This window comes from Branchiostoma floridae, chromosome 7, assembly GCF_000003815.2.
Source record: "Branchiostoma floridae strain S238N-H82 chromosome 7, Bfl_VNyyK, whole genome shotgun sequence".
Taxonomy (NCBI): domain Eukaryota; kingdom Metazoa; phylum Chordata; class Leptocardii; order Amphioxiformes; family Branchiostomatidae; genus Branchiostoma; species Branchiostoma floridae.
The window spans coordinates 9,805,352-9,818,892 of NC_049985.1; the positions used below are offsets into that span (position 1 = coordinate 9,805,352).

At 45.9% G+C, this 13,541-nt stretch overlaps 1 protein-coding gene across 6 annotated transcripts in view; it reads right to left on the bottom strand.

Moving 5' to 3' along the window:
- Nucleotides 1-13,541, bottom strand: part of LOC118420246 (protein Shroom3-like) — a 97,465-nt gene that overhangs the window by 20,953 nt on the left and 62,971 nt on the right. For all 6 annotated transcript variants that reach the window (XM_035826968.1, XM_035826967.1, XM_035826969.1 and 3 more), the window contains 3 exons: nt 9,286-9,402; nt 5,334-8,877; nt 4,686-4,804 (listed from right to left, as the gene is read on the bottom strand). In XM_035826968.1, the coding sequence (XP_035682861.1) occupies nt 4,686-4,804; nt 5,334-8,877; nt 9,286-9,402 (3,780 nt within the window). The remainder of the gene's footprint in view (nt 1-4,685; nt 4,805-5,333; nt 8,878-9,285; nt 9,403-13,541) is intronic.

A 13,541-nucleotide genomic window follows, 5' to 3' on the forward strand; every position in this document is an offset into this window, starting at 1 on the left:
TTCTGTCAGAAAAACGTCTTTGAGGGCGCAAGCGTCGGAGAGTCGTGAGCACCGGAGGCCCAAGCCGTCGCAAGCCTTGGCAAGGGCCGCCCGGCGCCCAGAGAAAAATTGAAATCTCGACCCTCTGAAATGCCATTTCCTGCATTTAAGGGGCACATTTTGCTTGTTAACTAAGCTAAGGTCGGTAAAGAAATTTCTACTAGTTGGGTGGCGACGCTCCCGCAACATATTTTCACTATGTCCAATGCCGAAGGGAGCCATCGCAAGGAAGGTCCGGCGGAATTTTTAAATCTGGACCCTTTGAAACGCAATTTCCGGCATTTTCGCGGGTAAAATTTGCCGGTAGACTAGTTAAGTTTAATAAAACTTTGATTACGCTTGACGAAAAATTAATTTGAGTTACGTTTTACGGTAAAATCTGGTTAGTTTCTACGTAATACGTTGAATTAAAGGGGCCAATATCGCTCGACGCAAAATGCACCGATTACGCTCTACGTTGAATTTGAGCGGTCCCGCTACGGAGTACGTAGAATTAAAACCGCCGATTACGCTCTACGGAAAAGGGCTTTGGGGCCCCCTTCTAGCTCTGGTTCACTCCTATGATCGCTTTTCCACAGAATAGTCTGCTCTGGCACCCGTAATGCTCTATACTGAACAAGGTCCAAATCCTGCACACATGCTCATCCAAACTTTCTTGGTAACTGACTGAATAAGGACAAATTGTGGTGTTCCATGGCTGTCACTAACAGTTGTATGACCTGTACACTTAAACCCAAACCTATTTCCTAGTAACCATTGCTCTAACAGGCCAAACTGGAAGTCTACAAGTCGACAAGCTTTAAAGTAAGTTTATTGTAAGCTAAAATCCTTGAATTTTTATCGGGAGTCCCCACCCCTAGTCTATCCATACCTATTTCTTAGTAACCAACTCCCTAACAGGCCATATTGGTGGACTCAGTCTGGGTCTGGGTATAACAACGATGTGAAAACCCTGCTAGGCCCGCTCCACCACGAACTGGCCACAAATGAAATGTCCCCCAAACTAGCTGGGGAGGGATTCAGTGACATCATGTGCGACTTTATGGCCAGTAAACCAGAGTTCAGCCACACTACCGAAGAAAGTCACTCAGAAGGCTATATAAGCCACGAACCACAGTCTCTCGCACAAGTAAAACGCCTGAAAAACAAGCTACGTAAGAAGGCATTCAGAGCTGACGCAACACCTGAGGATCGAAAGGCTTTCAGAGATGCAATTAAAACATACTCCTTCATGAAGCGACAACAAAAACGAAGGGAAACTACAAAATCGGCAGCACACCAAGAGAAAGAATATCACAAGAACTTTTGGAAGTTTGCCGGAAAATGTGCAAAAGGACAGCTCGATATCCCCCCAGTAAAACCGGCATTCTCTGTTTATTATGCAAATGAGTACTACAAAAACAAATACTCACACCCAACCCGTGTTGACTTCAACAAACTGCTCTGGTTTCCTCATTTGCCGGTGGAGGAACAACTACCTGCGAACTCTTTTGACATGTCACCTGTCAGGCCGAAAGACATTAAGGCAGTCTTATCCAAACGATGCGCTACATCCGCACCTGGCCCGGACGGGATCATGTATGGCCACCTCAAGCACCTGCCAGCTTGTCACCTGTTCCTTAGTACATTGTTCTCCAAACTACTTGAGTCCGGGGACCCACCGACATCATGGTCATCTGGCAACGTGTCACTTATACACAAGGATGGTAGTCCAGAAGCTGCCGAAAACTTTCGAATGATCTGCCTTACTTCCTGCGTCTCCAAGATTTTCCACCAAATACTCTCGGAACGATGGGCAAAGTACATGACTTGCAATGATCTGATAGACCCAGAAACACAAAAGGCATTCCTGACCGGAATCAACGGCTGTGTGGAGCATGTCCAAGTTATGCGGGAGATCTTAGCACATGCCAAGAAAAACCGCCGAACAGTCCACATTACATGGTTTGACCTCGCGGATGCCTTTGGTTCTGTAGAACACGAACTGATCTACTACCAGATGGAGAGAAACGGCTTCCCGCCAATTATCACCACGTACATTAAAAACCTGTATTCCCGCCTGAAAGGGAAAGTGAAGGGTCCAGGCTGGGAAAGTGATCCGTTCCCGTTCGGAAGAGGAGTGTTCCAAGGAGACAACTTGTCACCCATCATCTTCCTAACGGTGTTCCAGCCTATTCTACAGCATCTCAAGGGAGTAGAGCAGCAACATGGCTACAACCTCAATGACAAGCATTATGTTACACTGCCTTTCGCAGACGACTTTTGTCTCATAACCACAAACAAACGACAGCATCAGAAACTAATTACTCAAATTTCTTCCAACACAAAGTCAATGAACTTAAAGCTAAAACCACGCAAGTGTAAGTCTATGTCTATAGTGAGCGGAAAGCCATCGGACATCAGCTTCACAATAGATGGGGACCCTGTCAAAACGACCAAAGATGCACCGGAGAAATTCCTAGGTGGCTACATCACCTTCCTGAGTAAAACAAAAGAGACCTATGACATCCTAGCAAAGACAATAGAAACGACTGTTGAAAACATAAACAAATCAGCGATAAGGAACGAATACAAACTCAGGGTTTACATGGAGTACGCCTTCCCATCTTGGAGGTACATGCTGATGGTACACGACCTGACAGACACCCAGCTACAAAAACTCGATTCCATCCACACAAAGGCGATCAAAACATGGCTCAGAATGCAACCTAGTGCAACAAATGCAATTCTGTACAACACAAGGGGTCTCAACTTCAAAAGCATCTCAGACTTGTACCTAGAAGCCCACGCTCTGGCCTACAGTAGGTCAGTCCTCAAAGCAGATGAGAAGGTAAAACACGCTTTACAAGCCAAACTGGACCGCGAATCGCAATGGACTAGGAAAATGCAGAAATGGGGTATTGGAAAGTGTCACACCATCCACCAGCAAGCCATCCATGTAGCAAAGGACTCAGAATGGACATCAGTACGCAAACATGTCAAACAACAAGTCACAGATATGCGTCATGACGTCTGGACTAAACATCAGGAAAACCTTCTACAGCAAGGGCAGATGCTACAACTGCTTGAGGAAGAAAAATGCGACCTGACATGGCGGTCCGCTATGTACAACCTGCCGAGGGGCATCCTCAGTTTCGCTGTGCGTGCCTCCATCGACGCCCTCCCCACACTCTGTAACCTGACCACCTGGGGAAAACGTAACACTGACAAATGTAAACTGTGTGGCAACCGGGAAACACTCCATCACGTTCTGAACCACTGCGGTGTCGCTCTCCAACAAGGACGGTACACCTTCCGACACAACTCGGTATTGAAGCACATAACGGACACCATCATAGAGTCCATGGACCCCTCTCGGATCAACGCCACCATATATGCGGACATACAAGGTTACACAACTAACGGAGGTACCATCCCGGTCCATACAATACCTACTACCCAGAAACCAGACCTGGTCATCTATTTGCCAGAACAGAAGACCCTCCACATCCATGAACTGACTGTACCCTTTGAAAAGAACATCAAAACAAGTCATGGCCGAAAGGTCAACAAATACAGCACCCTAGCGGCAGATTTAGAAACTGCTGGCATTTCCGTTACACTAACCTGCTTTGAGGTCGGATCAAGAGGACTCGTCACGCCAGAGAACAAGACCAGGCTTAGAACACTGTTCAAAATAGTTAAAGCCAAACCACCGAAGACTCTGTTTACTGATATAAGCCGCATTGCGATGTTATCGTCATATGCTATTTGGAACTCACGCCACGAACCGTATTGGGAGTCAGAAACACTATTGTAGAAACCTATAAGGCTGAGAATATTGATGACTGAAATGTTGTGATTTTAGATCAAATTTAGAAATATCAAAACCGAACTAAACTAAATATAATGTTTTTTAAAGTAATGATAAGCAATACCCATATTGTGCAATACTATCTATGTTATGTCCTATGTCCCCCTGCATGTTTGGTCAATAATGACCATCGTGTCCTGGGCTCCGTGTACCTTTCTTTACTATGAATAAAGAATGATTTTAAAAAAAAAGACTACACAGGAAGCCACCCCCCACCCAGGGAGGCACAGTTTTTAACCTACCCTTACTCCCATAGGACAAAACATTTGCTCAGCCCCTGCAGACAGGCATGTGTGGTTATGACTAATGGGCTGGGGAGAACACAGAATGGCACCTCCTAACCACAAGCACCCACCCAACTGGTCAGGCCAAATTTAGCTGGGAATTTCCTGTGAAATCCTTACCAGTGTCTGGTCAGCTGTGGCTACAAAATATAAAGATGTTTCTCGAACATTCACTCAAATTTGAGAGTTGAACTCAGCTAAGGTATGAATGAATATGGTCTCCTTTGGAAACTGAAAGGACCAACCATTTGCTGTTTTAGGCCTGCCAAGCCAACTTATTTCTCTGGTTATTAGACATTACAAAGTGGAAATGAAGTAACACAAGATGAAAACAGACAGACTTGGTCCTGACTGTATTTCTTGTGTGCGAAAGCACAAACCTTCCACTCAGGTTTTGTTTTCCGATGACGTTAAGTCGTTGATGACTGGTAGTCCACTGAGAATCTTAGAACCAAGAAAGCCAACTGGTGTAGCATGAAAATTCATAAACAGAACAGCACAGTAAATACCTTGGAGTGGGCTCAGCATCAGGGAAGACAAAGATGCTGTCGTTGTCTCCTCCATCTTCAGGAACCCCATTTGGTAAAACCTCCTTCTCAGGAACAGGCGGTAAAGGCTTCTGCTGTTTCTGGAAAAATGTACAAAAGACACATTTTCCTCAATATTCCAATACAACGGACGTTATCATGGCACAGGTATGACATAATTTCAGTTATCAATCACTTATCTGAGTTGATGGACTACAGTCTTACTTTTGTTGTTATTGTTTGTTTAAAAGACTGGGAATCACTTTTAAATCATCTTTCATCCCTATATTCTTACCTAAATGCTTAAAGTACACATTTAGATTTCACATGCTGCATCTCTCTAAGGTGCACACTTTGTCCATACAATGGTATATTTTACTGTTATAATGACAGAAATATTGGACTCAAAAGAAAATTCCATCTCATAACTTTCCACTTCCTTGCGGTACTTGTGCAGTACAGTTTTAGGTTGCAGTACTTGTCATGGGTGCAAGGTGGCATGACAGTGATTACATGAAATCACACTGATGCTGCATAGTGCAAAGTACAGGCAATGCCCCAGCCAACGGAAACTTTTGACTATGATCATCAGCAATAATCAAATAAAACCTATGGTTTAGCCATACTCACCTGCTGAAGTGTAATGGTCACCACGGTCTCTTTCGTCGGCCTCTGTTTTACTTCCACCTGTGGTGCATTCTGCACTGGTTCCTGTCCCTGTACTCTCTCCTCAGACACTGGAGACTGCTTTTCCTCTCTTGGTGGATGGTGTTTGGCAGAGTTTTCATCCTCTGTGGCGGACGTGGGACTCACATGACTTTCCTCCTTTGCTGTCACTTTCCTGAGTCTGCCCTCCTGGTATGGAGGGGACGCCTCTTTTCTTCTGTCACCTTCCTTTGGCAACACCCTTCTCTCCCTCTCCTCAGCTGATGAGGGAGAAGATTCTTTAGAAGACCTGTCTCCAGGCAGCCTGTCATGTGGACTAGACATGTTTCTATCCACTTCTTTTGTCTCTGTGGGAGAGGGGGTAGGCTTGAGCATGGGGATACCGTGATGTGGTCTCATCGGTCTGCCGTCAGAAGAGTCAACTGACATGGCCCTGCCTGTTTTAGATGGCGACGCTGGTCTAAAGTCTGCGATGGTCTGATGCAGATGTGCTGGAGCGCTGGCTTTCCTGTCCTTCCAGGGGACAGGTGCAGCCGGCCTCCCCATCTCCTTACCTCCAGGTATGGGCATTGTTTGCAGCCCTTGGAAGTTGGGTGGGCCGGGCATACGAGGCAGCGACTGCGCCTTGTCTCGGGCTTGCTGCGATACCGGATCGCGAACGTGTCCCGAGGACGGGCGAGGTTTCCTTGTGCCTTCAACAGGCGTCTGAACCCTGCTGCCTTCCAGCGAGCTCACACTTGCTGCTCTCTGCGACGCCAGGGAGTTCCTGTTGCTGGTGTAACCACTGTCACTGTTGATGCTACTGGTGGAGACTCCTCGGTTGATGACCTTATTCCCTGTCTTCTTCTCATAAAACCACTTCAACGCCTCCCTCATCCTCATTCTCTCCTCTTCTCTTCCATCAGGATCTGAGCGGTGCTCACTTGAGAGCGAGGTGACGGACCCTCCATACTGATTGTCCAGCGTCTGTGGACCTTTGTCCTCCTGATGTAAGAGGTCGGGTTCAGACTTACATTGTTGTCGTTTGGCCTCCCATTCGGCTGCATGGTGCCGCCGAAGATGCCCTGCAGATACACTCTTTGTTCTCTTCTGAGGGTCTGAGACTGTTCGACTCTTCCTTTCTTCAGGATGCTCTTCAGTCTCTTTGATTTCCTCCAGCTGAGCTAGAGACTGACTCGGGGAGATAGGGCTTTCCCTAGCTTCTCTCACGACTGTCTCTTTTGGCTCTACAGGAGTGTGAAGCTGTTCCATGGACACTGAGTGTGTGGGGCTTCTCCGCGTGGGAGACACTCGGGTATCCACAACATCCAGGAGGTTATCTGCAGACCCACTTTTTCTCTTTGCTGGTTCTCCTGTGGACCAGGTGGGGCTTGTCGGACTGTGCTGACTTGGAGATCTCTCCCCAATGTCCAACAAGTTTTCTGCAGAGCCGCTCCTCCAACTACCACCACTTCTCTGTCTTACGTGTTCAAACTCAGTCTTTGTGTAGGATGTCCGATGGAGGACCTTATCCTGTGCTTCTTTCAGGTAATTTTTGTATCCATCTTCATCTTGCATCCTCACCTTTTGGTCATCGGTCCTCCCTCCTTGGTCCGACTTCTTACTCTTCTGTTGTGTCTGTTCCTTCTCCATCTGTCTCCAGTAGTCGAAGGTGGGAGGGTTATATCTCAAGTTATCAGGCAGGGTTGCAGATTTCTTGGCATGCATGGCCAGCATCTCACTGGAGGCCCTCCTCTCCTTGAGTTTTGCATCTTGGTCCTTCTTGCCCTCCTTAAACAAGTTAAAGATAAGTGGAGTGTCTTGGTGATTAATGCCACCATTTACGTTGCGCATGGAACGCTCCTTTCTCATGTCTCGAACCCATTTGGGTTCCAGGTTTCGCTCACTCTGCGCTCTCGAAATCTTCTTTACCCCACCTGGCAGGCCACCAGGCTGACCAAAATTAACAGTCTCAGTTCTTAGAATCGACCGCGTCTTGAGGGGATCTTCGAACTGGCTCCTTAAGAGCTGTACAGCAGTTTTCTGCCCACCTTCTTCTCTTGTAACATTTTCTGTGCTGCTTGAATGATGCCCTGAAAGCGACGAGTGTCTGGGATCGGGCTTACCCACCTCTCTTGTCAACTTCTGTTTGTCGTGGTCTGGCGGCTCGGTATGTTTAAACTCCCGGCTGTAGTGGTTATTGCTTTTGTTGTTGTACCATTGGTTTGGTCCCTGCTGCCTCTCCCTCTCATTGCGATAGTTGTGTGCAGCCACCGTGCCTTCTGTTGGCTTCTCCTCATAGTAAAACCCAGAGTCCTCGTACTTGGGGGACTTCTTCTGCAGGTTGTTGATGTAGTTCAAGTTCTGATCCCTTGAGGATGAAGTTGGAGAGAGCTGTTTTGCAGCTGGGGAGACCTGTTTCTCCGGGGACAAGTCTCTCTCAGGAGGGGAAGGCACTCTTCTGTCACTAGGATATCTTGGAGTCCCGTCCATGTTGATTTGTACCCTAAACTCCACCTTCTCCATCTCCTTGCCCCCTTCCTTCTGGACCTTATAGGTGCCGTTCTGACCGATCTCCACTGTGTCCGCAAAGCTTGGCTGGACGGGTTGGACTGGATGTACTACAGCAGTGAGCTGAGGGTATGGCCGCTGGTGGTCGGAAGGCTGGGAGAATGAACCCCATTGGTCCCCATGTGAGCCACGTTTTCCGTTACCAGCATGGTTTCCTCTTTGGTCGTTGTAATGAGAAAACACCTCCTGGTTGACATAGTCCGGTGACCTTTGGTGGCCAGTGGGAGGGTTGCTTAACATTCTTAGTGGATTGTCATGTGACTTGGACATTGCATGTGGCTCCGGGGCCAGCATAGAAGACGGCCCGGGCCAGGACGGATACTTGGAATGGTGCACCATGTTGGAGACCGCCTTGTGACTGGACTGGTCGCGCACGGGCGGCGGGGGCGGGGACCGGGCGCTCTGAGGACCGAGCTGGGGGGAGGTGGTGCTGGAAGAGGAACTGGAAGGGGAGGTGGAGCTACGTCTCCAAGGGGGTGCGGGGATGTCAACCCCCAGGCTATTGCGGTTGCTTCCTCCCTGGAAGTCAGAGGACGACCCGGAGCTCCTGTTACGCTTCCTTTCTGATGGAGACGTTGACGTTGGCCAGAATACTGCGTCCTCCTCCTTCGGCCTTGTGCCGGGGACGTACATCGTTTTCACATACCTCATGTCTGCATGCTGCAGTTCTTTGGCCTTCATATTTGTTAGTGATTGAGAACGGGGGTACGAATGCTCCTCTTCCTCAGGTTTTTTCGTGGACAGACTGTCTTTGTAATTGATACCAGCAGTGCTGGACAGTTGGTCGTACACAGAGCCTGACTTCTTTGGGAAGCCTGCGCTCGCAGGAGGCTGGTACTGTGCGCAGACAAAACTGGATTTGGACATGTTCTCCATGCTGCTCCCGTGGAACATGCTGCTTTCTCTGCCTGTCGAGTCGAAGGAGGAAGCAGCCCTGTCCCTTCTCTGTTGTGAGTACCTGGGAAAAAAACAAATATGTTTCAGTTTTGATAATAGAAAGAAATTAAACCTCTTGTCACAGCAAAAGAGTATTCTTTTTTAAACAAATACAAGTATTGTTTTATCAGAGCTTATTCTACTTTTTAGGAATGAAGCATTTCTAAAATCTCATGCATCTGACATCATCATATTTGTTTGTTTGCTTGTTTAGTTATATTTTTGTGCCTTTATCTATCTGCCAATAGCTTCTCATTGAGGTCACGCAGGAGGTCAAATATGACTTTAGTGCTCAGACAACCAGAGAGGAAAATTTATAATTTTTTATGTTTTTTTTCTTTCTTCACGTTTTTCTGACATTGTTGTGCATATTGTTCCCAACACATTTTAGTAGACTTCCTATAACTATAAAACAAGACACAGTAAGTACCTTGCTTGGTTGCTGCTGACCGGCATGGGTTCGAAGTCAGGGACGACGTCTGGGTGGCTGTTTATTGCCTCGTGAGTGGAGTGCCAGGACCTGGGGCGCTCGGGTGGGTCATGCCGTCTGGGAGGGGAAGAAATATATGTTTATTCATAAGTCATTTGGGAGAGAGGAAGAAGTACATGTACTTTGTTTTGCAGAGTATTGCTCTCTCTCTTTCTAACACACACAAACACATACACACACACATATATCTGAGTTGCAGGAAATTGCCCACTAAAATGGAAAGACTTGAATGCAAAAAAGGAGCATCCAGAATACATGACAAGGAAAACGAGTAAAAGCATCTTGATGTGACACTGCTCAGTAATACCATCAAGAAAACACATGTACCCAGTACTGTATGAACAGCTTTCAAAAGTCAGTGACAACAGTATCAAAGTAGGAGGAATTTACAGCTAGACACTGGCAGTGACTTGCTCTGATTTGCAAAGATTCATCCCCAAGACATGGACATATCCAAAAGACATGGACATATCCTTTATAGATCACACTCATTACTCATTAATCCAAAGCTTGGTAATGACAACTGTTCTACCACAACCATCCCAATAATGTCAGTCAAACATAAGATCACGACTCCCTTGGTTAGACCGGCTGACACACAATTTCAGGACAATATTTTCCAATCACGCGACGACAGCTGGTGCCTGAAAGTCTGTGACATTCTGTCCCCGTCCTTTACCTTCTACAGACTCTGTAAGCTCTCATACTTACAAGCAATATACGTGAAGGGGAAGCGGGATTCGAACCAGCACCCCTGGTCGACTCTGCTGAGATATCATGTCCAAGGCCACCTCGTAGGTGAGTATAAATATACAAGAAAGACTTTGCGGCCCTGTCTTGCTCCATAACAGTGCCACTGCCTGTCTACAGTATACAGTTGTCCCATGGGAGGAAGCTCACGGTATTATAGTTGATGGATCGGTTCCTACCGGGGTGTGTCTGTCCTCTGTTTCTGTGGATATTTTGGGGCGTCCAGGCTTAAAATATCAGAAGTGGGCAGGAGGGGGTGGGAGGACGTGGCTGGACCAAGGTTCTGATCTTAAACTGGCCACAGTCACCCCCAGCGGGGAATTCACAGGCCCGCCTTGATCCGCAGCAAACCAAAACACATCGCAAACTCCTGCGGGATGGCACAAATACTTCACATGGTAAAGACTTTGGGAGGCAGGATGGGCGAGGGACACCCCACCAGTCCCTTGTGACATGCTGGGGAAGCCAAGGTTGGCGGAAGATTTGCCCAGGCCAAGTTCACAGAGGAGGCACCTGTTACGCAGCGGGATGTCCTGTCAATTCAGCAGCCTTCCTGACCACTCTGCTCCTACTGGATCTATATGTAACACAGCCAGTAAGCTGTATCTGAGGCCACATCCATTTAATTTGTTGGTTCTTGGAATTAAGAAAAAAAAAGTTAAACAGAGTCTCAGGGACAACCGAAAAGTCTACATATTGTAATTGGTACACACATTGTCAGGGAGAGAAAATGTTGATTCAAGTTGCTTTCCACTTGGTCTTTTCTCGACTTTTATGTCTGTGAACCAAGGAAATACAGAATAGTGACATGGCCTAAAACTGAAACAGTTTTGTGCTATCTAAGGCTTGGTCATCCATTAAAATGCTTCCACTTCCAGTAATGGAAACCAGCAAAGATGATTTACGTTTGTAATTACCATCTTTGAATTCAGATGTGGATGATAAATTTTAGGCAATGATCATATATACCAACAATTATTATTTTCTATGCCCTTTATAGAGCATAACCGTGGCTGTCTTAAGATAGGAAATGAATGGGGTTTCTTCCTTCTTAAGTTCCAATCATTTCCTATTGAAAGCCGGAGATGATTAATGAAGAAATCAATCAACGTTCCTGTGGTTTAGTCAGCAAGAGCTTTTTAACATTTATCTTCCCATTGCAAGGTCTGACAGAGGCATGCATGCTGACCCAATTCTTGACATTTCAGCCCTCCTATGAAGTACTTATTCAAGATGTTGTCTGCACATCAATTTGGTGCTGCGGTGAATTTCAAGGGTTCTGAAATACACCCCGTCGACATGACATCTGAATCCTTGGCTTGTACTTGCTTTCTTCAGCCCTACTAGTGACAAGATTAACCCCTTTACGACCGGGAAACAGCCTAACTGAACAAGACACAGTGATAAAAGAGGAAGATAAAGGTTTGTTTTTATAATTTTGCAATGCAAACTGTTAGGGCGCCCTTTGCTGGGGATGTTTCCATACTGAATATAAACCTACCGACTCGTGACAGCTGTCAACATTCTGACCCCATTTTTGAAACTTTTACATTTCTTGTTTTATTGTTGGTGTGAGAAATGAAGCTGGGAGCACGTTGCTACTCGGTTTCAGGGTTAACAGGAGATGATGAGCCCACGTACTCGGTGCATCGAATGTACACCAGGGCTGGGAAGAACCCAGGACAACCAACATGGCTCCTCCAGCTATAAACCTGCCCAACGCTCACTCAGCAGTCCCTAACAGTTGTGGGGCGTGTGAGATCACACACAAACGTTCCCTTTGTGTCATCGGAACGTGCAACTGTAGAAGAAGTCGTGACATCCATGGCTTCTGGACAACTGTCATACCATCTTCGACCTTGGAACTCAAGTAGGTACTTAGGTTATGTTACACCACCCAAGAGGGGTGGCACTCTGGGACAGATTTAGAAGCACTGAAAAGGCTTTTAGCCAATTGTATAGGTTCGAGCACAACTGTCATCATATCATTTCTGACCTTGAATTTGCAAATGTGACCTTGAAATTTGAGTTGTAACTTGCATATAATAACCAATGGTAAGCACATGCATTGGAGCATTGTGAACGGAGGAAACTGGAGATGAAAAATGTTTAAGATATATCAGATCGAGGGGATATGGAACATCAAACGGATGATGTACAGTGCCAAATGTTACATATTCAAAAATAGCAACCAAGTGATATCACAAATAGTTGGCAAACAAATTAGAAATGATTGATCTTCTAGAACTATAGACTAGAACTATAAAAAGTTTTTAAAACTTGTTATTTTCATTATTACGAATTTCTCATTAAATCATGCATTTTCCAATCCTGCCAGTCCCCTCCAACTTTGGCCTTGGCCAAGCTTTACATCCTGCCAGTCTGCAGTCAGGACCAACTTCAGACCCAGGCCTAGCCTTTCCCACCCTACCAGCTAGCTACACCTGTTGCCTCATGTACTATCATTCCACATTATCCAGATTACTACAGATACACACATCAACACAAGCAAACAAACAGATCGAAAACAATACATACCTCTTTTTTCACTGAGGCAATAAAATGTTTGAATCTCTGAGGTCTGTCCAATAATAGTCTGCACTAAGATTATAAGGCTATACTACATTTGGCACCCATTGGAAAGACCCCAGTATGGATGGGGTGCTAACCTGAATCAAGGCCAGGTCAGTCAGAATTTGGGAGCAGGCCAGAAAACAGCTCCTTTTGATCCGGCTCAATAGGTCTTTTCAATTTGCTGTGTCTTATAATTGATTAAGGCTCAGGCATTCTTAACGACCCCAGATATTGTTTAGAATTTCACGTTTTATGTCAGGAAGTAGATTAACTCATAAAATCAATGCACAAGCAGATGTCATCCATAAATTCGAGTTTCCATGGTGTAAGAGAGATTTATAGCACACGAACAATTTGGTCTAAATTCCTTTCCAGACATTCTTTCTATGTTACAAAAGTGATAGTCAAAACAACCTGAGGTTTTTCAATCGAACTGTTAAAATAGTCTGCCTAAGACAATATCCAGACCAAGTCCTTGTTATCTTCATGGCCCTTCTGACCCTTTGGTGGTTGACCTATAGCCATAATACCCAGCTTTTACAAATTGAATTTCCGAGCTTCCCAGTAAAGCAGGTATTTCTTAATCTTGATACTTCCTTTCCCCGCAACATCAGCTTCAATCTTACCTACATGAAAATCTAAATACCTGTTTTACTGTTGTCTCTCTTCCTTCCTGTCCAGGAAAATGTGATCTTGATCCTTCATTGGTTTGCCAAACCACAAGGCATAGAGCACTAAAAAATCGGGTCATCCAAATAGAGTCATCACCGGGGCATCTGCCACTGACAAGCACTTGTCCCCGAATGTATGCTACTGCAAGTCACTGTTTTAATGCTAGGGGGAGCTCGAATGTAGGTCACTCTGCCAAAAGA